This window comes from Dendronephthya gigantea, unplaced genomic scaffold (assembly GCF_004324835.1).
Source record: "Dendronephthya gigantea isolate DGI-Jeju-01 unplaced genomic scaffold, DenGig_1.0 000021F, whole genome shotgun sequence".
NCBI classification, from domain to species: domain Eukaryota; kingdom Metazoa; phylum Cnidaria; class Anthozoa; order Malacalcyonacea; family Nephtheidae; genus Dendronephthya; species Dendronephthya gigantea.
In genome coordinates, this window is record NW_021163031.1 from 901,991 (window position 1) to 926,689 (window position 24,699).

At 40.9% G+C, this 24,699-nt stretch overlaps 1 protein-coding gene across 3 annotated transcripts; it reads right to left on the reverse strand.

Annotated features, from left to right (window-relative positions):
- Window positions 1-59: 59 nt before the first annotated feature.
- Window positions 60-24,101, reverse strand: LOC114522023 (E3 ubiquitin-protein ligase HUWE1-like). 3 transcript variants are annotated; one of them, XM_028542626.1, is made up of 47 exons: window positions 24,040-24,101; window positions 23,389-23,479; window positions 22,914-22,994; window positions 22,733-22,815; window positions 22,054-22,155; window positions 21,766-21,958; window positions 21,100-21,327; window positions 20,933-21,013; window positions 20,756-20,862; window positions 20,333-20,510; window positions 20,136-20,227; window positions 19,864-20,060; window positions 19,727-19,784; window positions 18,064-19,458; window positions 17,046-17,387; window positions 16,876-16,971; window positions 16,221-16,487; window positions 15,520-15,669; window positions 14,845-14,975; window positions 14,528-14,609; window positions 14,259-14,374; window positions 14,119-14,170; window positions 13,787-13,919; window positions 13,589-13,667; window positions 12,648-13,435; window positions 12,250-12,467; window positions 11,230-11,851; window positions 10,896-10,970; window positions 10,700-10,813; window positions 10,325-10,525; window positions 10,082-10,243; window positions 9,780-9,905; window positions 9,296-9,580; window positions 8,840-8,953; window positions 8,508-8,753; window positions 8,201-8,350; window positions 7,540-8,058; window positions 6,883-7,235; window positions 4,919-6,604; window positions 3,926-4,418; window positions 3,550-3,648; window positions 3,105-3,479; window positions 2,549-3,007; window positions 2,136-2,335; window positions 1,532-1,831; window positions 1,100-1,290; window positions 60-707 (listed from the first exon to the last, which is right to left on the reverse strand). In XM_028542626.1, exons 2-47 carry the CDS (start codon window positions 23,393-23,395, stop codon window positions 605-607), a joined length of 12,129 nt encoding a protein of 4,042 aa, XP_028398427.1. In that variant the 5' UTR covers window positions 23,396-23,479; window positions 24,040-24,101; the 3' UTR covers window positions 60-604. The 3 variants fall into 3 exon arrangements, with proteins under 3 accessions (XP_028398427.1, XP_028398426.1, XP_028398425.1); XM_028542625.1 differs by having other exon boundaries at window positions 3,550-3,645; window positions 13,781-13,919; XM_028542624.1 differs by having other exon boundaries at window positions 13,781-13,919.
- Window positions 24,102-24,699: the final 598 nt, after the last annotated feature.

Below are 24,699 nucleotides of genomic sequence, written 5' to 3' on the forward strand. Positions count from 1 at the left end.
ACATCAGTCTGTCCGCCCATCTCAGCAAACTTGTAAGAGTATTATCCCACGATCAAGATCGAGAGTGGACCCACATATGTCGAAACCTTTCATGCCTGGCCTGGGTTCCCACGCATTGTGTCTATTACTCTGACCAGTCGTTGACATGTTCATTAAATTTTTCGCCACTGTTAGTGGTAGATAATTTCAGGTTGGAAGGCAGTCATACAAATATTTCTCGGACACAAAAATTATCAATAACGTTTATTTCTCTTCCCTCCACATCTCAAACAATTTAACAGACAATTGTGAAAGGCAAAATTATGCAAAGAATCAAAAAGCGTTTTTGCTACAACTTATCATAATACAATATGGCTGTACATATCCTGCATGAGAATGAAATTTCACTGCATGGGGAGATTTCATGAAACTACTACAAAGTTATATTTATGACAGCCAAGTAACGTTTTCCCACGACTTTCTAACATATAAGAGTTAATATTCACAAATGTTTTTGTGGCGTGAATTTATACATATTTTCTGTTCTAAAGTAGTTTTAAAGTAATAGTAATTTTGATTCACTTGCCGTCTATTTTTTGAGGTTTAAGCCGAAGTCATATCGGGTTTAAGCAAGACCAAATCCTTCAGGACATTCGTGGATGGTCTTCAGAAGAACAGAACGCAGTTTATCGTAGGTTTCATAGGCCGGCAAGTCAAGTTGATTGAAACTAGAAAATGCAAAGTGAAATAGTTAATCATGCTAAGAATACTTTTCTCGCAGCCGAATATCTTGCTGTGACGTGATGACGATGAACGACCGGAACAAGTGGGACATACAAACTGAGCCCAATTACTTCTATATAACGGGGAGGGGGAGGTATATATACAGCTCAGATAATCACCATCTTGGTCCTGTATCAATGATCAATGACCCATGATTCTAACGCATATATTTCAAAAGCTTACACGACTTCGTTAAAACATAGGCAATGATAAGGCCCTCATGCAATAATTAATTTCACAATTCAAAGGAAGATACTTAAGAAATACATAAGGAATATGCAATTATTCACTCGCTGCTCGTAATAAGAAGTTATTGTAAAAGTAATATTTAGTTTACCAAGTGTGAGCGGCAGGTAATCTATCTGTGGAGCGATCATCGCGGTGAATTTGGAACTTTTGTAAACCATTCATTCCTTCAAGTGCAGCAAATCCTTGTAGTGGAACTTTAGATGTCCCTGTCACAAACTGCAGGAACTTCGCTCGGTCCGCCTGATCGAAAGAACGCAATGCTCGCCACAGCCATTGGATCTGAGATAAAGATTAGGACATAGGTTAAAATTTTGAATGGTCTGAAGTTGGTTGTTGTGAAATGGTGGGCGAACAAGAATGGGCTTTGCGCGAGAGACAACACACAGTTTTCACATATGGCTGAGCTGGAACCAGGAAAAGGAAGTGGATATGATGAGATGAGAAAAGAGAAAAAAGATCGAAGTGATTTGAAAAAGTACAAGAATATGAGCTTTTTTCCTGGTCGGTGATCAAAGCTTACCTGCAAGGAATTTTCATTGTATTTATGGTACTCAGTATTGGCTTTTAGGTCGTCAAGATCTATGGTTGGCAAGCCGGATATAAGTAACTCCAGCTCCTGTTCATCAAATATTGAGATCAATCTCTTTGGAATGATTTCGTAGAATCCTTCGAGGAAACTTTCAATTTGCTTTCGAATGGATCCGGTCATCTTTTCTTGGCAGATAAGTTTAACATACTCTTTCTTGTTGTCTTCTGTGACTGGGATATTTCTACCATTGGCTTTTAAATCACGCACTTCGGATACACCAAACTCCTCGATCTGTCACAAAGAAGTGATTCATTGGAACAGAACTGGTGAAACTCTGCGCATTTTTTGCCGTACGTTGCGAGGCATATTCCAAGCCCAGCTAGCCGTATATGATTAGTACATATAACTCAGACCAGGCAGACTATAACTTATTAAACGAGATGAAGCAGAATATCTCGTCAAAACGTTTCGATCAACTTCAGGAGCTCCCCATCTTGTAGACTGTATATTTCTTTATGAAAACCATATTTCATGAACTGCTCTCTCTGGTTACTTTGGAGCGTATGATATAATATATAATATGAAATCTACTTACATCCGTGCTGAACGTGAGTTCCACTCCAAACTCATCAATATCATGTTCCAACAGATAGACAAGACCTTGATAAAAACTATAATCTTCAGCTTCCATATCAGATACCTTGACTGGTATACCAAGGATATGTTTATAAAACGACCTCGTGAAATACGCATCCAATAACTTGTTGTCATAGATTGCCTTGGCTACAACACGACCTAAATAAATTTTATGATTTAACGTTACGACTAGCGACGGATTTGTTCAAGATGAACGTAAAGGAAAACACTCAAATCAAAGGCTTCGAAATAGAGAAAATTTTATATTTTCGACTAGAGAAACTCGACAAGAAACTAGACAAGAAAATGTGTCCCATTCCCCGCGCTAGCGCGAATTGATACAAATTCATTCAAATTAAATACTTTACTTACCAACAAATTTGAAGTAACTCAAATGATTAGAATTACAGTGTGAACTTGGGTTGGGCAGGTAAGTAACCCGATCTCCAGGCGAAACCCTAAACAGGGCGTAATTCGGGTTGAACATCTCACGTGACATAATAATGAACCATTCCCGGAGCAATCCACCTGCATCTTGGCCTTCCTCCCCTTCGAAAACGACGTACAGACGCGACTTCATTTCTTCGGGTGATCGTCGGTGGAGCTCGCGATACGAGTCCTCAAAAACATGATCTCGCCGAACGTGCATCGAAAGATCGTCGCGACGCATCGCCGCTCCTTCGTTGAGTCGTTCGAGCTCGTGACGGAAGTACCGACGTTTGATGTCAAAATCTAGGAATCTTGTGTGGTCAACTAGAACAGCAAACGGACCATCTGCCAGGTGGGTGGTGGATTGGCGGAGGATGTGATTAAGAACTGTTTGGTGCATCTCTGTCATGAAAATAAAGGAAAACATTAAAGTCATAACCCACACCAACTTCACTGTCATTTTGGGTGCTCATTCCTCATATTACTGAAGAACACTTACCCGCAAAACGTAGGAACGCCTGTTGATCAACAGGAAGATCTGCCAGGAACGAGGTCTGTAATGTAGGACTTAAAGACCCTCCCGGGGATGTGGGACTCGGGGACGGAGGCATATCATCGATACTACGAATTGAGGCGAGTCTTGCAATTTCAACGGATCGGCCACGTGTTAATTGTGCGGCATTTGATTGGTTGTCTTCTTTCTCCGTACCATGAACAAGGAAGAAAGACTCAACAGCAGGCTGCAAGACCAGGACAGCATTTCGATCTGAGGTACGAGCCAATTCACTGAGACATTCACTTAGAGTATCCCAGAGCTCTTCCAAGGATAGCTGATTGCTTAGTCTTTGGAGATCATCATTTGAGGCTTGGTTATCTTGGGTGGAAAACAAAATATTATTTAGCAATCAATTGTTAAAAGAGGAATTTGCATTAGCATTCTTTACCTTGCGAAGGTCCAGCATCATCAGTCTTAGCATCAGTTGGTTTCTCAATATTTCCCCCTCCACTCTCATTTGACTTTTTTCGTGCGGTTTCCTTCGCTTCTGATAAAAAATAGACACATTACAAATCTCTCACAGTGTTTCAATTCAATAACAAAGCCTGAGATCCCATATAACACCACAGCCTGGACACTAAACCAAAACCACAGTGTATCATATCATATCCTACTACTATTTGATCTCCCGTCATCGTCCAACTGACCCAAATATTTTGCGTTGGTCAGCCCAATACAGCCATCATAACCCCAAGGTCACTCCTGTGTTTCGTATACTTCGGTTAAAAACAGTAAGCGTCCTAACCTATCCTAACGTAACCTACCTTGTTCTTTCTTTTTCTCTGATTCCTTCTTAGCAGCAGTTGCAGCTTTCCTTGCCGCTACTCTCAGCTGTAATATAACACGTAAACCACGGAGGAACAAATTCTGACTTGACGTTTTCTCCGTGAATGACGCCATGGCTGGTAGATGTAAGTCATAAGTTAGTGAACGAATATTACGTTGTTGACCTTGACCTTGATTACGACGACGACCTCTCGTACCAGTCCCCAACCCAAACCTCGGTTCATTGTACAACCGAACAGCGACGTTTCCTGCATTCATTGGACGGTTGAGACGTTGGAAAGCAAGAACTTGTTCCAGAGGTTCTTTTTGCGTTTTTTCGCTCGGCGCAACCGTGGCGTGCGTTGTGTTGTACGTGCGTAATTCTTCAAGTAAACGTGAGATGTTGCTTTGCACTACGTTACCAAGATCACGAACACCCATAAGTAACAACGATGAAATGGCATCACGGGAATCTGAGTTCAGTCTCGAAACCTGCAGCAACAAAATGATAATAGTGAGCTTAAGCAAGTGACGTTTTTGACCACACGTACGTTGACCGGAAGTAAAGTTTTCGTTTTTCACCAATCACAATCTTTGACCCAGTCTTTTCACGTTACTCATGCCGTTTGTGTTGTCAAAAACGTCACATGCTTAAGCTCACTATTATGCATGATGACACGGGATCAACATCACGGTAGTGTTTGGGGTGTTTTTAGCACGCGAGCACTGGCTACAAGCAATTTTAGAGGCCCTCATTTTGGGGATCACGCCCGTTGAAAGTGCCCACAAAAGCTTCAAACTTAAAACAATAAACTTAGAACAGTGATGTAAGTGCCTCAATTATTGTTCGATCACTATAACTGTGCCTGTGATTCTACTTAAACAACCAATAATATTTTTGAGTATTTTCTGTACCCCCCTAGACTAATACTAGGTGCCCTAAGTCCTGTAATTTAGTGGTGTTTACTTCCAGTAATATACAAATAAACTACCTGCAGCAAGAGTGTAGTCGCGTCTTCTAAGCCATCCTCGGAACACGCACCAGACGTTAAAACCTCAACAGCTAATTTCAATTGTGGTGCCATGACAACCGTGTCTGATATCACGTCATCAGTTGGGGCTACATCCAGGAACTGGACCTTACTATCTGAAGCCGATGATGTCACCGAATGAACCTCGACGTCCATTGGTTCGTTACCAGTTTCCGTAGGTAAGCTCACGGTTGACGGACCACTATCGACCGAATCAGTCTCCGGTTCCAGCCCCCGAGGGGAGGTCTCGACCACTAGAGAGGAGGTGACAGATTCTGGGGTCTGGGCACGACCTGTTGATTGGTTAGATGGAGTTGCAGGACGGACAATTTCGGCTGTTGTAGTCTGGTCGTTGCTCGCCATTGCCTTTGCTTGATCAGCATTATCTGGTAGAGATGCAGAGATCACAGACAGCAGTCGTAATAGACTGTCCATTAGGTTCGCGCTTTTCCGTATGACAGGATGAGACAACAAACTCATAAGATAACCTATAGGCGATGAATTAAAATCCGAACTCTTTGCTGCTGTACTAGACGACGTATTCTTGGCAGCAAGTTTGCCTTTCTTTCCTCCATAAGTTCCATCAAGTCTGACTAGAGTGTTCCAGAATTCCGCTTCATTGAGCGAGGAGACCGCAGTTTCATCTCTTGTCCCAGTCTCCGTACAGCTCGTCACTTGTTCTGGCGTAAAGCTTGCTGGAAAATTCTTTGCCAAAGCGGCCAGAGCATCGAGCACATGCTTACAAACAAATGACGAGGCCTGAGAGTTCACTGAGACATTACTTGCTGATTTATCGACACTAGATTTGCCAGTTTTTTGTACATTAAATATACGAGCTCTACACCCTAGAGCTGCATCTACACTCATGTTTAACCACGACGAACCACACGAAGTGACTTCGGACGTTGTTCGGGATGCCTCGCCGAGTTGATCTTCTAAGGGTCTGGATTTAGGATCGGATTTTTTACCTGGGCCTTTTCCCCGGGTATTTGTTGTCGTTGTCGATGCGGTGCAACTTCCATCTGCGTTTTGCCCACTAGTCCTTCTTAGTATAGATATTAGAGATTGAATAACCCATTGTCTGGTTTCTTGGTGATAACAAAAGTTTCGGATTACTTTATGTAAGCGATTAATATTGATTCTAGGTTCGTCGACAAATAATAAAATAAGTAGGCACACTAAAGCCTCGTTATCAAGTATTTGCCGTCCTGTGATGCTGTTCTTTTTATCCTTGCCAAGACTGCCTGCAGCTGAGAACCCGGGACCTCGGCCCCAACCACTTCCAGGGGGGATAAGACGCGAGAACTGTAAGCTCCCCCCTCGACCAATGCGGCCAACGCGACGCGGATAGCCGGATCTGCGGAGCAAAGCAGATATTGCAGACGCGGCATCGCTGTCTCCACCAAAGGCGAATCTTTCTTGCATAAGTCGGGCTTGGCGGGCCTCGAACTCCCGTCGTAAAGATTGTGCCTGAGTGGAAAGATCCTCTGGTAATACACTAAGCTGAGAGTCATCCATGTCGGTGAGGATTTGTTGACGTAATGCGGGCGGAAGATTGCGGAGAAAATTACCAGGATCCACAGGTTCCTCGGGCGTCATGGTGCGCACGCGCTGTCGCTCTTGTTCTAAACGTTGTTGCTGCAAAACCTAAATAATAAAATACACAGACAATACGCATGTCAAACTCTTGAAGTGGCGCTACATATAAAGTAATTTTCGCTGCAACTTGCGACACAAATTCAGACGCAATATAAAACAGGGAAAAAACAGCAATCGTGAAGTTAATTGTGCGGCATTTTATACAGCATTTTCTTTGCGTGTGTACATGATAGCATAGTTTTGTCAAATAGACTATATTTCGAGTTTTGGCGAAACTAATGATCATGTGTAACATTGCTACGTAAAGAGCAAAATATAAATAATACCTCATCCTGCACTTCTGGAGGTAGAGCAGCCAGGAACTCAGGACTGACATTTAATGTACCACTGGTGTCACCAGCACTGGAGGTAGATGGAGCAACTGTTGTAGCAGGTGTGCGGCGTAATGCTAACTGTTCTGCAAGCACTTCACGACGTATCGCCTCGGGGAGAGCCTCCAAGAACGAGGGATCGACACCTTCAGGTATTTGGACTCCATCAATCATGGCTGGTGGATTCTGTGGGTTACTCGTTTCGGGCGTTTCTGTGGTAAATAATGACAAGCTTTCCGTGAAAGCATGTGTTGGATCTGCCGCACTTTCTTGAGATGGCTGAGAAAGGTTGCTGGTGTTGGGGAATACTAGAGAAATACACAGAAATTGATCAGAAATTATATCTAGTGAAAGAGGTTTCAAAGACGGTTTGTAATAAAACATTGATATGTAAGTTGTTGCTCTTCCAACACTTCAACAAAGTTTATATCCATATGATACACTCGTATACAAAACCGTGGTTTAACATGGAAATGGTTTATTTTTACACAAAATTATATTTGGCGAAGATAAATCGAGTGGTCGTGTGGTTGGATTTCCTCTCGGGAAATGAAAAACACCTAAAGGCCTTAACAATAAGACAGATTGCCGGATTCGTTCCGAATCGTATACCTGTGGGGGATGAACCGTCCCCAGTGTCCATAAATTCATCATCACCAGGTGATCTTGGTGTGGGGGCAAGATTTGGGTCTGATACATCAGGCGTCTCAGGCAATGCACGAGTGGGGGCTCCGGGACATTCTTGAATAGGTACATCAAGATTTGGAGTAACAAAAAGCCCCGCCGCCTCAGTTACTGCTGCTGAAATGATACCTGCTACTTGCGGTAGGTGGGCGACAAGGCTGGGTGTACCACTGACACCACTCGACTCCATCTGCATTTCTGCATTTCCTGGGGTAGTTTCCTGCATTGATTCTGGTGTGGGGTTAGACACATGAACTTCGCTTGGATTATCAGTGTTTGCTTCAATACTCATTTCGGAAGATCGATCAATCGGTGGTGTGATAGTTGTAGGCTCAATATGCATTATTGACAGTCCAGTTTCGTTTGCAGTCTGGATGGCTGAGGTACCATCTGAAACACTACCAGATTCTTCTGTTGGTTGATTCAAAGCTTGCGATACTGCTTCCACTGGAATTACACAAATAGATAGTAACAACACTTAAGAAAGGATTACTATGACAGCGGAGAACAACGGACCATTTATACAATAACGCCATACACCAAATTTGGCCTATTCGTTTGTTTATTAGGTTCATAAAGCGTCACGTACCGCTTTCAGTATATACATGTCCTTCCTCCTCCCGTCCTGAAACAGTTTCAGTTAAGCCCGGTTGAGAAGTTACAGACTCCACTTGCATTGGTTCACCACTTGCCGTTGTAGTCAAAGGTTCGCTTGTTGTTTCATTTACTTTGGTTTCTTCTAAATATCATGAAAATAATTTAATGGTCGTGTAAAGAAATCGCCATGGCTGGCATGCAGCGAGTAGTTTGCTCTAACAAACCTCAATGTTGTAAATAAGTTGTTTGATGTAGTGGAATCCTTGAAAAAAGATCAATACAACTTCGATAATTCTTACCTTTAGCTTTTTCTTTCTTAGCTGTTTCTTCCGCTTTCTTCGCATCTTCTTCCTTTCTTTTCTTTCTTTCACCCTCGCGCACAACTTCCACTTGTTCTTCCAGATCCTTCTCTAACACAGGTAGGACGTCCTTTTTTACAGTCGCAGCACAGTGATGTACACTCCCTCCGTCCAGAATCTGACTTTCCTGGGTCCACAGGTTCAGGGGTGAAGAAATATCGGTGAGAATGTTCGAACTTGACGGACCTATAGTGGAAGCATTGAAAATAATTGGACTTAATTTCTCTACATGCAGCCATCAAAGAGTTTCGTTGAGAAATTGTTGAACCTACCATCACCAAAATCGAAGATATCGCCAAAATCGTCGTCTGCTAATCTCCGTTGACCAGCTCGTGTTATCAATCTGATATCATCGTCCATTAAATGTCGACCAAGACGTGGAATTTCTACAACAGAATTAATCAAAGATTTAAAATCACCGGAATCATACAAATGTAAAATCTCGTTATTATACAAAATAACAAAAAAAAATAAGTTTAGTGAAAGGTAAGACGATGGCTTGTCAAAGGACATAAACGATTGCGGTTTTCAAATAATATTATCCAGTCAATTTTCAGACAGTCACTATAGGTCTCCATCATATGGATGTGACTAACTGTGTGGGTGTGCCCTACCATTGACATGCAATTTATCGTGTGGATGTGACGTAAAGTGTTTGTGCTGGTATGACCTACATTGTCTGTGCGTTCTATCATGTGGATGCGACCTCATTGTTTGGTTTCACCTACCATGTGGATGTGAATAATGGACGTGAACATGGGTCATATGTCCAGATCTATTGCGATCACTCCGTAGTAAATGTACACGAGATATTCGACTGTTACCACTTTGATTAGGACGGTCAGTTGACTGCTGTCTTCTTAGTAATGGATGTTCTATAGTGAAGTCAGTAGAAGGATTGCTACTTCCGCCAGTGTTGGAACGTAAACCTGCGAGCAGACCACCACGGAAGGCAGATGAAGTGAGGATAGTACCAGGATGAGCGTGTTCTCTAATCAAGCGACTGATTGAACCTTGTAATTAATAATAAAATAAATACGTTTAATAGAATCTTTCCTATGACATTTCTGTTTTGAACAAAATCTCTTCTGTTCTACGAAGAAACGCGGATTTGCTGCTTATTATAACTCAAAGTTTTTCACGGTTTTCCTCACAGCAGTATATAAAAAAAAATTTGCCTGAAACGAACTAACGAAGACAGACGGATTTTACCTTGTCTTGGTTCATCCAGCTGCAAGAAAAGATAATCGTTATCAATTCCTCCACCAGCAGCACCTCCATTTCCAAACTCAGTTCTTTCATGTCCTTCAATCTCACTTCCTTCCTCATCATCATCATCTGTTAGGAAACAATCGTAGGTTTGTTGTGTCTCATGTAGGAGCACGCTTCTGGTCAACTGCAAATCAGTTGTATTTGGCGAATTTGGCGAAGTCGTAAAAACATCACAGCACTGTGATGCCCTCGATGGAACGGCCATTTCATGACGTAGAATAATAAGATGAAAACTGTTTTACCTTCTTCATCGTCATCATCATCGTCATCATGATCTTCGCTTTCTTCTCCCTCGTCTTCTAACATGATTACTCCATTATAACTTTCCACAACAACACCTTCATCTCGTCCTTCTTCATTGGTAGCTTCCTCATCTTCTTCTGCCTCAATCTCCTCATCTTCGCCTGCAATAAAACCGGACGTTTAAACGTTTCTAAGGCTGGAAACACATTACTTGCTGTTCTCAAGCAAGAACTTGCAATTACCATCAGATCTATGATCATCGTCTTCGACCTCATCTGGGTCTTCATCCTCATCGTCCTCATCTTCATCGTCTTCATCATCGTCTTCATCATCTTCATTATCCACATCTATCCTACTATGATCATAACTTTCCTCTTCACCCCCAGCTTGATCTACACTGCTGTCATGACTCGTTTCACGGTGGATTTCAATCACCAGCGCGTCTGGAATTACAGAATTCGTGGATTCATATTCAACGTGTACTTCCTTAATTAAACAGCTCAGTCAGCTTTGAAATGGTTGAGAGAGCTTTTTCAGCGTAGTGCAACAAAAAAAAGGAACCAGAAGGACCTGTTTCAGACCCTCAACGAACGAATTTTCAAGAAATGAATGCATACCTATTGATGGACTAGAGAAATCATCGTCACTTTCAGGTACACCACGGTCACTATCCCCCGGCTGTTCTGTAATCACAGCACTGACAGTTGTGTCGTTCACTGCATCAGTTTCGCCTGAAAATACAACAATTTCATAATCCTAAGTTCCGATGTTGCGTCAGGTGAACTGTAGCTTTCATCACAACTTGTTACGTACCTTCAGAACCTATCATAAATGACGTATCAGGATCTCGCCGCACAGCCCGTCCTTCGATATGAAGTCCACTGGAATCTACAAAATATCCAACAGATCCTGGTCAATCTTAAAATCAAATCTGAACTGGCTGGAATATCTTTGATCCACCTCGGGAGTGCGATAGGATTCGGGCCATTTTGTTTCAGTGTATTTGCTACTACGGAAAACCAGCGTAAATGGTAAAGAACCTTTGATGTTGTGCAGAGTGAAACTAAAAAGAGCTTCTAATCTTGCTCATAAAAGCACAAACTTACTATGAAGCCATCTCAAACTTTATAAAATTCAAACCACAAACCTAAGTCACTAAACTCCTGTCCTTCCTCACGGCTAGGCTCAATCTCCTGACGAGTGACACGGTTTCCGGAAACGCGTAATATATGCTCAGCGACATCGCTGGTACGTGATGTCGTATCCATTGAATCGTTCTTCTTTTCCGCAGCCGCTGTTGTTGCACTGGCTGGCGCAGGCAGGTTCACCAAGTTCGAGAGCTTTTCCAAAGGCTTTAATAAACTATTGATAGTCGCAACCACGTTAGGACTTGAGAGGTCTAAGCTTTGGGAAACACGAGCCAGATCAGAGACGACGCCTTTTTTGACAAATAGTTTAATAGTTCCATTCTGTTGAGTTGCGTTCGTGTTGCTACTTTGTTGCTGGGTGTTGCAACCAGAATCGATGATACCCAACACAAGCTGAAACAAAGACTGTAGCCGTACGTGTTTCTGTTGAGATTCAGCCATGGCCAGGGCACGGGCCAGAGATTCTTTCAGTTCGTTGACAAAGATTGTTTGAGCGTCAGGACTATGATTACATGCTGCGATAACTGTGAGGAGTTGTCTTGATCGAAGAGAATGATCTGTTTGTGTTTTACTCGAATCTGAGGGAAGCAGGTAGTCCATGATGAACGCAAGCACAGGCATCTGTGGAGAAATCAGTCATGTTATCATTACATGGTATTTGAACAACATGACGAGAACGAACAATCTACAGTATAAAGCGAGTCAATTCATGAGTCAATCGTGCACGATTTAAGAATAGTTTCAGTCGAACAATAAACATCTTAATATGATATACAGAAGGAACTCCCTTCAGAGAGGCATGCTCGCGACAATTTCCTAAAAGTTTATACACCATAAAAACGTTTAGTGCACAACATCAGAATGATCGATGATGTTACTTGCAAAAGAAATTATTTGAAACAGAGGATTCGTTATTCTACATGCACCAGGAATAATGGCTTAAGAGACATAACAACATTAACCATGCAGTTTTGAAATCATCAGTTTGATTAAAGATTTTCTTAGAGTTTATCTTCTACCTGAGAACTATGCTCTTGTCCAATTTTCTGTATTTCATACTCAGCAATGAGTTGAGCGACCCCAGAATAAGATTTAACTAATTCACTGAGTATACTCAACACAGTTCTCTTATTTAACAATGGTTTACACTCGTTCTCTTTTTTGTCCTCTGCACTTCCTTTGCTTTTATTATCCTTGTTGCCAGTTGAAGGGTTCTGAGATGAGGATGATTCGCTATCTATATTAACAGGAAACTATGTTGGAGGGTAAACAAGTATGGTTTAGGTAAAAGAACAAGTGTTCATTTTGGACTCAGTAGCTTCAAGGTGGAATAAGAGTTAACAAGCGTTTTTGCGGTACGCGCTATAACTGTTCATTAACTATGGCCGACTTTTGTTAGGGCAGTAAGTATACATACCAATAATCATATCTTCAATATCCTCAGAAGGTAATGATTCTCCCGTCAGATGTCTCACTAATGATGGTGTTGGTCGACCATCCAATAAATCACCCAACTCTCCTAAGGTTCTCCCAACCTGACTTTGACTTGGTGCTGAACCTTGGCTATTACATGGTTGTTCCTCTGTTGCCGTGGTAACGGATTCGTCAGATTTCGAATCCTCGGGATCCCGGCATAGTGCATTCAGCAGTTCGTACACAACACCTCGGACACTTTCGGAGACCTTCGGAATCTTGGGCGGTTTTCCTGCTGGGTTAGCGTTTACAAGCAACGCCTGATTAGGGGGGATTGTAACCTCATTGCCTGGCTGTCCACCGCGTTTGATTTGAGATGGCAACGAAAACCTCATTGATTTCAGGAGCAGCTCCTTAAAAATCTCAGGTTGGCGGGCTGCAACGGGACTTAGAACCCTAAGCAGATAGTTGAACTCTTTTGTTCCAAGTGAATTTGTTCCCACCCCACTATTGGTGCTACCAATACCGCTGACCATAGCAGAACGTATCACTTTTTCCATTGTATGCCGCAAAGTATCACGGTCTTCTAACACGTGACGTAATAGCAAAGTTAGTAGCATAACGAAACCGTCAAATTTTGATGATCGTTTTAACTCCAGGATATGATGAGGTCCTCCAGCTTCAACAAACACTTGAGCAAGATGATTATCACGTGTTAGACGAACACACAAACGAACAACTGCATTCAATGCACTGTTTTCAACAGGCAGAGAAATAAGAGACACACAAGACCTAAAAGAAAAGTATTTTGTATTATTTTACAACTATAACAACTACAATATTAGTGTTCGTCCGACACCTTCGAGCGTACTCCTGGTAGTAATCAGGTCGTGAGAATGATAGTTACCCTTGTTGTGTATTTTTAATCGAATAATGAAATAATACCTGACAAGATATTCCTTCTGTTCATTTGGTAAGGAGACTAGTTTGATGCTTTCTTCTGAAGACACAGGAGGCTTCGTTTCTACATGAAAAATCAAGTTAAAAACAAAATTAATTTCAACGCCATCAATACAATTTATCACTGTATTACTTGTTGTCTAGCCAGTCCAGGCGAATCATGAGACAAGCACATACCTGTACCTGTACTCTGTTGTTCAGGGGTTGTCTCTGGCGCGGCACTCTTCTTGTCAGCTTCTACTGGAGACTGTCTATCTGGGATGTTCGGAGTGATTTCTAACATGATGGGTCTACGATTGCCAGAGTCTTCATTCACCTGGAATGAGCAAATGAGTGTTAGATGGTTAGATCAGTGCTAAATTCTTCGTAGAGAAAGTTAGGATCATCTCTCATTTAATATTACTGTAGGAAGAAGCTTGACTAAACTAGCTAACATACTTTCAGTACTATAATCACCTATTGATCTAGTGTTATTACACAGCAGAAAACCTGATCAGTTTAAAAATCAAACCTACTTGAATCATCGTGTCAAAATGCACAACATATCTTCTTCTTCCAGCTGTGAACCTGAAAATGGCGTGAACATCATCAGCAGGCGTGTATTTTATAAAACTACCAGGTATCATACAGAGGAATAAAGATACAAAGTCCAAACCTTATAGACGTTTCTCCTTTACGATACGCAGTATCAATTGTGTTGTTATTACTATTACTATAGTTATGCCATCTCCCACTTCGATCATCAAACCATTTCCAAACACTACCAGTACACTAAAAAGTTTTGTGAAAGGTAATTTAAGTGCATTCCTAACAAACAAGTGATCTTCTCATTTAAGAACGGATCAGTTAAAGTTAAAAAGTTAAAACAAAAAAAGTTTATTCCATTAATTTTTCGGGATTGTCTGAAACAATCATCACACTTACTTTATCGTGAGCAATCTTTCGATGATGGGTCTCAACACTTTTTTCATATAGATCAATTAGAATCAATAAAGGTGTCAACCAGCTAGAAAAAATACAATTAATTGGGTCAATGATTGATTGATTCAACAGTCGGAACCTTTGCTGACACCAGGAACGGATGTCATAACGTAAGAATTGCATAGCGGAACTTTATCGTATGTCTAGCTACGCTACTAACTGACACTAGCCGAGCAAGAAGAATAAAAAGAGCACCCCACACAGGAATGGCCCCCTCCTTCACACTAAAAAAGTTTCTGAGTTTGCTCTGTGTTTTTTACCATGGTGTTGTTGGATTGTTTCCAGTGTTCTTCAAATCCACCAGACATTTCTGAACTATTCTCAACAACTTCGCAAGCATTTCCTGAGTTCCAGATTCAATAATCAACAAAGCACATGGCGATTTAATTTCCTTAAAAACATAGATAATTGACACAAATAAGTCATCGTCAGGCCACGACCCGCGAGAATTGTATCTCATCGATGTCAATCGAGCGAGATGCAGAGAATGTCATGAAATATGCAATTTAATCCATTGCAAACTAATTCTCAGCAGGCATGATTTGAGAAATATGGAGATAGATACTATGGTAACATGCACTACAACACCTAACGCACATCGTTTACCAACAACTACATTCTACATTTTGGAATGAAAGGATTACTCATGACGGTTGTGGATCCAGCAAGGTTTTTAGAGGGCATTAATGGATGAGCGCTATGTCCCTCGGTATTGGATGTGCGCCCTGGTAATTGTGCACCATGTAGTATTTTGGTACAATAATAAAACTTAAAGGCAAGATGGATTTGGACTGCTCTTGTAAAAATTGCATTGTCACCAAGATCGACAGGTATTCACACCTCTGGGGCTCTGACTTTTGTGCAGACTACATATAAACCCATCATCGTCTCCTGAATAACATTCTAAGTTTCTAACGTAAACATTAACTAAATACCTCTAACACAAGACTTAGTAGGTGCAGCATGGACTTGAGTAAACCAGCTTGAGGTTTTACACAATATTCTGCAGCTTGTTCAGCAGCGTTTTCACTCTTTAGGTTCAGATTTTCGTACAAATCACACAGGAAAATTGCGGTTTCGCGAACCTAGAGGGAGAAGTTAAATATCAGCGTACAGAATTCCCAGTAAATCAATCATTCTTGACATTTACACTAGTAGATTCGAAACACTTCAGGTTGTGACCGTTTTGATCAAACCGCAGTATAAAATTCTTTGCGAAATCTCTACCCGCCCTGCATTATACAGGAATAAGAAAATGACGCTGTTTGTTTTAATAATGGAGCTACCTTGTATTCGCATGACAAAAAAGTTGTTCAACTGAGAGTGTGTACTGGAATTACTTTACCAGTTACTACAATATCATTGCGATACGTTTTAAACACAACCTCATCCCGTCCTAGGACTCAACAGTATCTTTCAGTCCAAGTGAAGAGTTTTAATCATTGGTTGTTTTCGTATCAATCTTTTAGCAAACTTGCGTGACTAATCGTGATACCAGACAGATACGTGAAACTCGAAGCATAAAGAGCGCCCAGCTCTCTACGAATTATAAGTTACAGTAAGGGAGCCTTGAATTTGTAGGATTGTTTGAGCATTGAACTGGATCACAAAAAGTAAAGATGTTTATTCGCAATACCGTGTTTAATATCTCGCCAATGACTCGGTCTCTCCACTCCGGTCCATTGCGTACAGAGATTGCGACAATGAGATCACACGTTTTGTAAACAGTCTCAGGTACATCACTGACTAGAGTAACACAACCAGGCAGCATGTTAGCAGCAAAATCATCTATAAAAGAACTGTCTAATGACTCGTCTTCGACTTCGCCTTCGGTGTTAGGCTTTTCACTTTCTCTGCTTTCTTTCTCTATGGGTTTGTTCGCTTCTGAGCTCCCTGACGACGGCTAAAAAATGAGAAATACGAAGAGAATACATTAACTGTCAATGACACAATTACAACCAGCATTAACATAACACTGTGAATAGCAACGGTTCTTAACTTGCATAAGGGTGTTTTGAGACGTTTTGTGTGCTATGACTTTTTCATAACATCACTTTCGAGGCCTGAGTTGACCTCACCCTATGGAAAGGGCTCACTCTTTTGCTTCTAATTTTGCTATATTTAACCTTTTTTATATAGAGGCCAACTCTGCCCTCCCCCTCACACTGTGGCCACCTCTCCTCCCCTGACACTGAGGCCACCTCTCCCCTCTTCACACTGAGGCCATCTCTCCCCCCTCACACTGAGGCCACCTCTGCCCCCCTCACACCGGGGCCTTGGATATAAATTACCTGATCAACAACCATAGAAAAGTTTTCTCCGAGAGATAACGCAATGGCCTGCATCATCTGATCTTCCTCTGACATCTCAAGTGATATCCCAAGTTGCTATATCAATGAATTGAAGTTAATGTTACGAACTGGGTCTCAATCCAGTCAACTCCACGAGATCACTAACATACCTGGCTTCCTTGTATAGGAGCTGGGGCACGTGTGAGGGCATACTCTGTCGCTTGTTCAATAGTACCCGTATTCAATAATGCTGTCCTTGCATGTTCCCGAGAGAATCCCATATCCATCAACTGCCGCAAATGTTCCTCATTCACCTCTTGTTGTTCCGCTGTTACCGTTGGGCCTGGGGCGGAACCGCCGGAGGTTTCTGCACTAGACTTGTCGCTGGTTTTCAATAGCTTCTCGCCGTGGATAATATGACAGAGAATTGAAAGCATGGATTGTTTCATGAGTATTCCATATGATTTGACAGGTTTATGTTCCCATAGAGTGTTCACAGCTGAGAAAGCATGCTATAGGAAGATAAAAATGGGCCATAATGTATTAATAGATAAATGTATTTATATAAGGGCGGCTTAGGCCAGTTAGAGGTCTGGGGCTGGTTGTTTGAAAGGCGTTTAGCTTAAACGGTGGATAAGCCAAAGTTTAAAAATGTTCTCATACATCATGTGAATGACTGAAACTACATTTTATGCATTTAATATGTGCTTCCAATGACAATTAAACTATTTACATCGAAATATTTTAACTCAGTTGTTTAATAAATAGATAAATTGGTTTTCCATTTTTAACTTAAGGCTATTCTCCATTACCGTCCGCCTCACCCGCGCGGGTGAAGCGGCTTTTGAAAATCTGCCCATGCGACCGTGACCGCCATGAAAAACAAAGCCGCTTCGCCCGCGCGGGTGAAGCGGACGTTAATGGAGAATCGGCTCTATCCACCGTGTAAGCTAAACGCCTTTCGAACAACCGGCCCCTGAAGCAAATAAATATAGCCTTATTAAAACATGGAGAATCTCAAAGTTAATCTATGTCAGGAAAATTAGGGAAACTGTCAAAACTGTTTTAACCACAACAAAGATTATATCTGACGAGTGTCCTGGGTGCAAACCAATCCAAAGCATGCTTCGCCCGACTCTTTATAAATGTCTCTACAAACAAATGTGTAAATTTTGTCTAGCATCGTACCTTTTGCGTGCTCATTAAGAACTTGTGCGGTTCAAAGCCGTTCTTGCTTGCAGCTCCCTCAGCGGGTGCTGGTAGGACATGTGGTGATTCCAAAATAAACTTAGGGTTAACTAATCTTTCCATTAGCGCTAGCCAAGCATTCACAAACTCCTCAGATCCATCGGGAAGAGTCGACTGTTCTTCGAGACTAGCGGTAGTACACTTCGTAGTTTTCCGAGTGACGACCCATTGAAAGCGTTCATACAGCGCACGAAGTCCTCCGGATGCTACTAACTGTTGCAGCATCAAGTGATAGGGATTTTTACGATCATCGAATAACATCGGATGAACAAAGCCCAGAGAGCAAATATAGAAAGTTAAATTAAGACGAGGTAGTTGACACTCCTCAGGGTCTTTCCACGATAAGCCATGAGTAAGAAGTTTCGCTAACTGAGAGGCGATCAATTTTCCCGGTATTGTTGGCATAGCTGGAGTTACCAAATGTTGAGGTCTACGTTGACGCTGACCAGATCCGACTGCAAGCCGAACTAACAGCGAGAAGAACTCGGCAAGACTTCGGCCAAGCCGAGAAGATGCCGCCAGGAGATGTTTCAGCAGTCGAAGTTTTGGAGGTGCTTTTGGTTTGCTCTTCGCTTCTTCAGAAGTGGAAGGCTTGTCGGAGGATGTTTGAAAATCCTCAGATAACGTCGCTGCTGCATCATCAGATGTAGCCATGTTACCATCGGACGATCGCGGGGTACTATCAGATAATTTCCTGGTAGTTTCTGTCGTCTCACTGTCGTTCTCAAGGAGTTCAGACAGTCTTTGAAGGTCTTGTTTTAACGACTCACATTCATCAGGAATATTATCCTGGGTACAGAGAACTAAAAGAACAGAGCTTTCCCAAACCAAGGAGGAGTAGAGTTGACAAAGCTTCTGTAAAGTTTCAATTTTCTCCCCCCAATGATTGATACATATTGTTCGAACATCGTTCTGTATTGACTTGCATATGTATGTAAACATATTGACATAAGATTGAGTAGCCGACATCGCATGTAGTAGCGGAGTTTGATGGTGTGAATTGATTGCAAGGAAAGGTTTCGGTGACTTTAGAACTTCTTGTAATAAAACAGATTGTCCTGTTCGAGTTAAACAACTGTTTAATGGATTAAGAATTTGGAGAGTGTCGGTGAGTTGCTGAAGACCTTGTTGTAGTAGTTGATGCTCTTGGCAAAGAAACAGGATTGACCGGGACACGATGCCAATGGATTGGCAAGCGGGTGAAGAGGGGAAGTCTAGGGGTAAATTGGGTAGTGAAAGGATTTTGATCAATGGTTCAAGACCTTGGTGTCGCACGAACTCTCGTATGTGATCATCAGTGGAGTTGTTGCTCAGAATTGCGTCAACAAATTTCACCTGAAGAATTAAGAAAATTTCAACTGTATTGTACATCTATCGAATTGTAAAGTATTTCATTGATTATCAATATCACTTGTTTGATATTAACATGATATCATCAGGCTTTCGTTAAACATGATGAGAAATACGCTTTAAGTTTGACTGAAAATGCGAAATAAATGGTTCATTCTTTAGCAACATTGAGGAGCCTTAATTTTAGACAACGTCAAGCGAGGTTTCTATGAATGGTTGCATATAAATATGACGCACGCGCACGCACACGTACCACGTTTAGAATGTAATCCGTGAGTGGAACGTATTTCTTTTTGTCGCTCTGTGATTCACTGTAACAATGATAAAAACAACGTGAGAACAGGCAGGAGCTAAGTCCATCTCAATTTCTAAATATTCATGACAACCAACCTCGAAGCATCTTCACTGATTTTCTCCTTAGTATCAACCTTGGGTACAGGTAACCTATCTTCATCATATTCTTCTTCATCGGAGACTGGTTCATCTTCACTCGTCGCGCCTTGCACAGGGAGACTGGTATCAGATTTAGTTGATTTCACACACGTGACCTTAGGATCTGAACCAATGCGACAAACTTCTTGAAGCAACTATAAAACATGAGAACAAGCCATTAATAATTCGCCGTTTCTGAGAATTAAGGAAATATTGCAAAATTACTGTACTTTCACAATGGCTTTCATGGCATCGGGTTTCAACATGGGCTGATGACGCATTAGTTCATCCATCGCTGTACCCAGACTGTAAGCAGTATCACCTAAACAAATATGTTTACATTAGGAAAGTCATACCATATTAACCATGACCATACAGCTAACAATTCATTGTACAGTACTGGTATTGCAAAACCACAATCAACTACCTAGAGCATCTGAACTTCGCCGTCGTCTCATAGCAGGGAGATAATCAGGCGACAGTAAAACTCTAAACAGTTTATCAAATGGTTTGCACGCCATGAACGCTTGAAGACCGCGGTTGTTGAGACACAAGGCGCTGAGGATGTTGGGCAGAAAAGCAAGAACTTCACGTGTTGCAGGAATCTAAAAATACAGTCAATCGTGCAAGGTAATGTTCCTATAGTTATATTCCTGACCTATATAAGAAACTGAATAGGATCGACCCGCTGCAACCACGGCTGTAAAATTATAATCATACTCATTTGGAGAATTCTTAATACGAGTTATTTATAGATCAAGCAATATAAATGGGAACTTCCTTCCCAACACACGTCGTATCCAACTATATCATAAGTCATAACCATCCGTTACGTCGTCAATGTACTTACATCTTTCACAACAAGTGATTTAAGGACGACTCCAGTAAGATCTTTATCTTGCAATGATGAAAGCAAGGAAGGCTCGTGAAATACGTAAACAGTTACAACGTCTGTGGCTAAAAAAGAAAAGAAAGTTTGCTATTTTAATAAGCTCAACCAACATTGATATATTTCATTAGTTTATACCTAAAAGATACAATGCTGGTCCATAGTACTCCACGTTGCTAATGATGTACTTCAGTGAGGTTGGTAGCGAACCATCCATTACTACAAGGGAATAAAGGACAAGGTACAGTAATATGTAATTACAGCGTTTACTTTTGAGTACAATGAATGCAATATAATATACCTACCAGTTCTCACACTATCACTGAAAGAAGGATCCAAGATTGCTTTCTTGAAGAAATTCAGAATTGATTTAAGCAATGCAGCACGCTGTGGTATGATCTGGGATTTACTGTGTTTTGAGAAGTCTGTGGTATTAGAGGACTTTGAAGCTTCATCCTCCGCAGTACCCTTCGTATCATCAACATCCATTGCCGTCCCAGGCTGCCCCTCATTTGTGGTATTTTTACCCCCGCCTAACGAAAAAAAAACCCCAAAATGTTAGCGAATATCGTGAATTATTCGTTGGTTCGTTTCTCCAGAGACAATGCACAACATAGCCTCATCCCGTCCTAGGTCTCAATCATTAGATTTCAGTCAAAAATTTTAAATCATAGGCTGTTGTTACATCACAATATAACCAAAGAACTGTGTGCCGATGTCTTCCAACAATCCGCATCAAATGTAGCATAGAAACTGCGTATTTCTCGACGTTTCGATTTGCCTTCGTCAGGAAAATCATAAACTACTAGAACTTCGAAACGTCGAAAGTGTTTTTGTCTATTTTAGGCAGTTGGTTTATCACATTTAATGTCGTTAAAGTTCCCTCAGTTCCAGACCTTTCTGTTCCAAACTTTATAAAGATGAAAGTCGGTGAATTCTGGCGTATTACTAGAGAAGAGAATCACAATTACCTGTTGATCCATCAGTATCCATCAGAGCATCGTTGCCACTTTGGTTTGAGTCACGAGCTGTAGCTGAGGCCGTGGCTGGTGGGGGACTGGTCTCCATCGATTCAGTGCTCCCACTGCTCTCCGCTGGGCTACTTACTGCAGGTTCAGCTGTTAATATCCCCCCATGGTACGGTTGACATAATTTAATTTCACGCTAAAATATTCAGATGTTTGCTTTTCAGAAAATTTTACGTTTTTTAAAAGATAGTTTTCAACGAGAATAAACTGCAAATCTTCGAATATTGTTACCTCCAATCTGTTTAAAACAATCGCCAGGCCACCGTGATTTTGAAATCCAACCATGTCTAAATTAGTGATCAAATCCACGACTCTCACGGCTCTTGTAACGAACTAGAAGATTATGAAAAACCGTTGAGAATGGATTTAGTGTAAATGCAGGTACAATTATATCTCAGCTTAAACTAGCGGTGTTGCTTCGTATAAAATCAATCGGGTTAAAACAGCAATACACTTGGAATTTTACACATGCGTACGGTTGTTTCTGGTGTCACCAAGTTGCATACATGATTTAAGGCACATGCATCAACTAACGATACAACAGAATGTTACTTTAGCATTGTTTTACGAACAGTACTAGTATAAGGACATAGCACTGGAGATACCATCAATGCAACAATTAAAAACTTTACAATTCAAGACTGCGACATGTTACTACGATGAGGTGAATACATGGTGTCCTTGGTTCAAACATGCATCTTTCTTGCAAGCGAGAGAGGCTTATTTTAAATCTTGGGTCATATCATTTTAGGGAAGCGTGATCTTGAATATTTTACTCAAAATCTTTCTACTAATTGAAAAATGATCATAGAAGGCGATCTCATCCTCAATTTGTAATGTGATCGTGCTTTTCAAGAATCCAGTAAAAATATTGTTAGGTAGATAATTTACTATGTTTAACATTTCTTACAGTGATACAATCCTCTTCCCCAGGCCACTCAATGACTTTGAGAAGCGACTCCATAAGACCACAGGAAACCAAAGCCTCACCACCTACAATAGATCACATGACATACAGTAAAACACGCACATTCATTCGTGTGAAGTTGCACAAATAAATATTTTCTGTGAAGACACACAGGAGATCTTACCTGCTTCGTAACTGGCTAAATGATAGAGAAATGAAAATAGAGCAGTTGCAAAACCATGAGAATATGAAGTCATCTTTGAATCTAAAAAAATTGAAAATACGTAAAGTGTGATGAACGACAAAATAACAAATCAACAACTTTGGATTTTTGAGCTTGTGGCATATGCTTATTCTTCGATGCGTGTAGCTATGACTTATCTGGTGTTGTTTTTGTATATGTAAATATGTAATCGGAGGAATGCCTCGCATGGGATCTCGTGTCCAGTAAACTTGCATTTTCTCCGTTTGAACATTGTTCAATAAATTTGATATATATAAAATAGACCTACTACACTGACGTCAGTGTAATCCCTAAGCGCCTATTAAAAATAATTGTTTAAAGAAACCAGTTGGGCATATACACAAGTATTTGAATATGCACCACCACACAATTAAACTTCTATAGCTACGGCCCTGTAAACATTTATGTGTTGTACCTGTCATTGCTTGGATACAGTTTCTTACAAGTGTTGGGGAAGAAAACCATGGTAGGTGTTGGCACCGGTTGCCTCAATGATAGAGTTTAACCTGTAAAAGAATAAATAACTACAACGCTATGAATAACTGAACCTCATAATCTAGTGTTGTTGCTACTATACTAACTGAACAAGAGATGTGAGAATGCATGGACTAATACTTGTAAAGTGTAAACTTGCAACTTGCAATGCAATTCTACTTTCAAGAGATGTAAATTAGTGAAGAGTGTTGCAGAAGAAACGTGCGTGAAGTGTGATGAACGCAAAATTTTCATTTTTGCCAAATTTACATCTCTCAAAAGCAGAAATGCATTACAAGTTGCAAGGAAAATTGCACCGTCTATTGCTGTACCAGCTGCAAAAGAATCTGGTGCTGAAGATACCAACAATGCCATACCAACAATAGCAGAAAATACAATCTGTTGGCAGGCCGAGCTAGAAGCTTAATGGGGGGGGGGGGGTGCATATTCAATATCGTCATATGCCCGAATGATTTCTTTTGTATGCTATTGTTCCTACGGTATATAAACATGAATATATGAATATACACCCCCCAATTAAGCGGTCTAGCTACGGCCCTGTCTATTGGTGCCATCATTAAAATATTTTCACCTTGAATTCCTCTCCAAGTGTATAATAGCAGTCAATGTACGCAGTGACGCGGAGCTGATATCCTGCAGTATAATAATAATTATTTCTGACATTAGATTAGCTTTATAAGAAAAACCAGGGGGTAGATTGTACAAGACTTGGGGATAGAGCTATCCATCACATAGTGAATAATTCAATGGACAAGTTAAAACACCAATATTGAATGAAATTCCACCTAAAGAATACTAAGTCTAAGGTTTAATCTGACTTAAGAATGATCAGAGTAAATCAGTATTCAGTGGATAGCACTATCCAATCTTTGTACACTACAACAGCCCTTAACTGCTTTATATCATAAACATCAACAATAAAACATACGGCATATCTAGAATTGGTGTCATTCAAGCGTATTGCATCAACAATTTCTTCCACAAAACCAGGATAGAGCAACTGGTTGACAGTATTCTCTTGATTACTTGTTGAATATACTAAAAAAAAAAAATATAACTTTTTTATCGTCAAGTCTTGTATCCTGCAATTTGGAAAATTGTATAAATATCAATCTGTACGTCATTCGCATGTGAAAAATTTTTTTTGCCAAAAGTCCAACTTACCAAGGATAGATATTGCTTGTAGTCTTGCTTGAAGACATTTGATTCTTTTGGGGTAGGAATGAAAATG

Bases quoted from the DNA above. Each gene is read 5' to 3' on its own strand.
- LOC114522023 (XM_028542624.1), bottom strand. The intron at 21,014-21,099 runs GTAGGTATATTA...ATTCCCTTGTAG, and splicing joins CAGTGATAGTGTGAGAACTG to TAATGGATGGTTCGCTACCA. The intron at 20,061-20,135 runs GTACAGTAATTT...CATGTTTTATAG, and splicing joins CCATGAAAGCCATTGTGAAA to TTGCTTCAAGAAGTTTGTCG.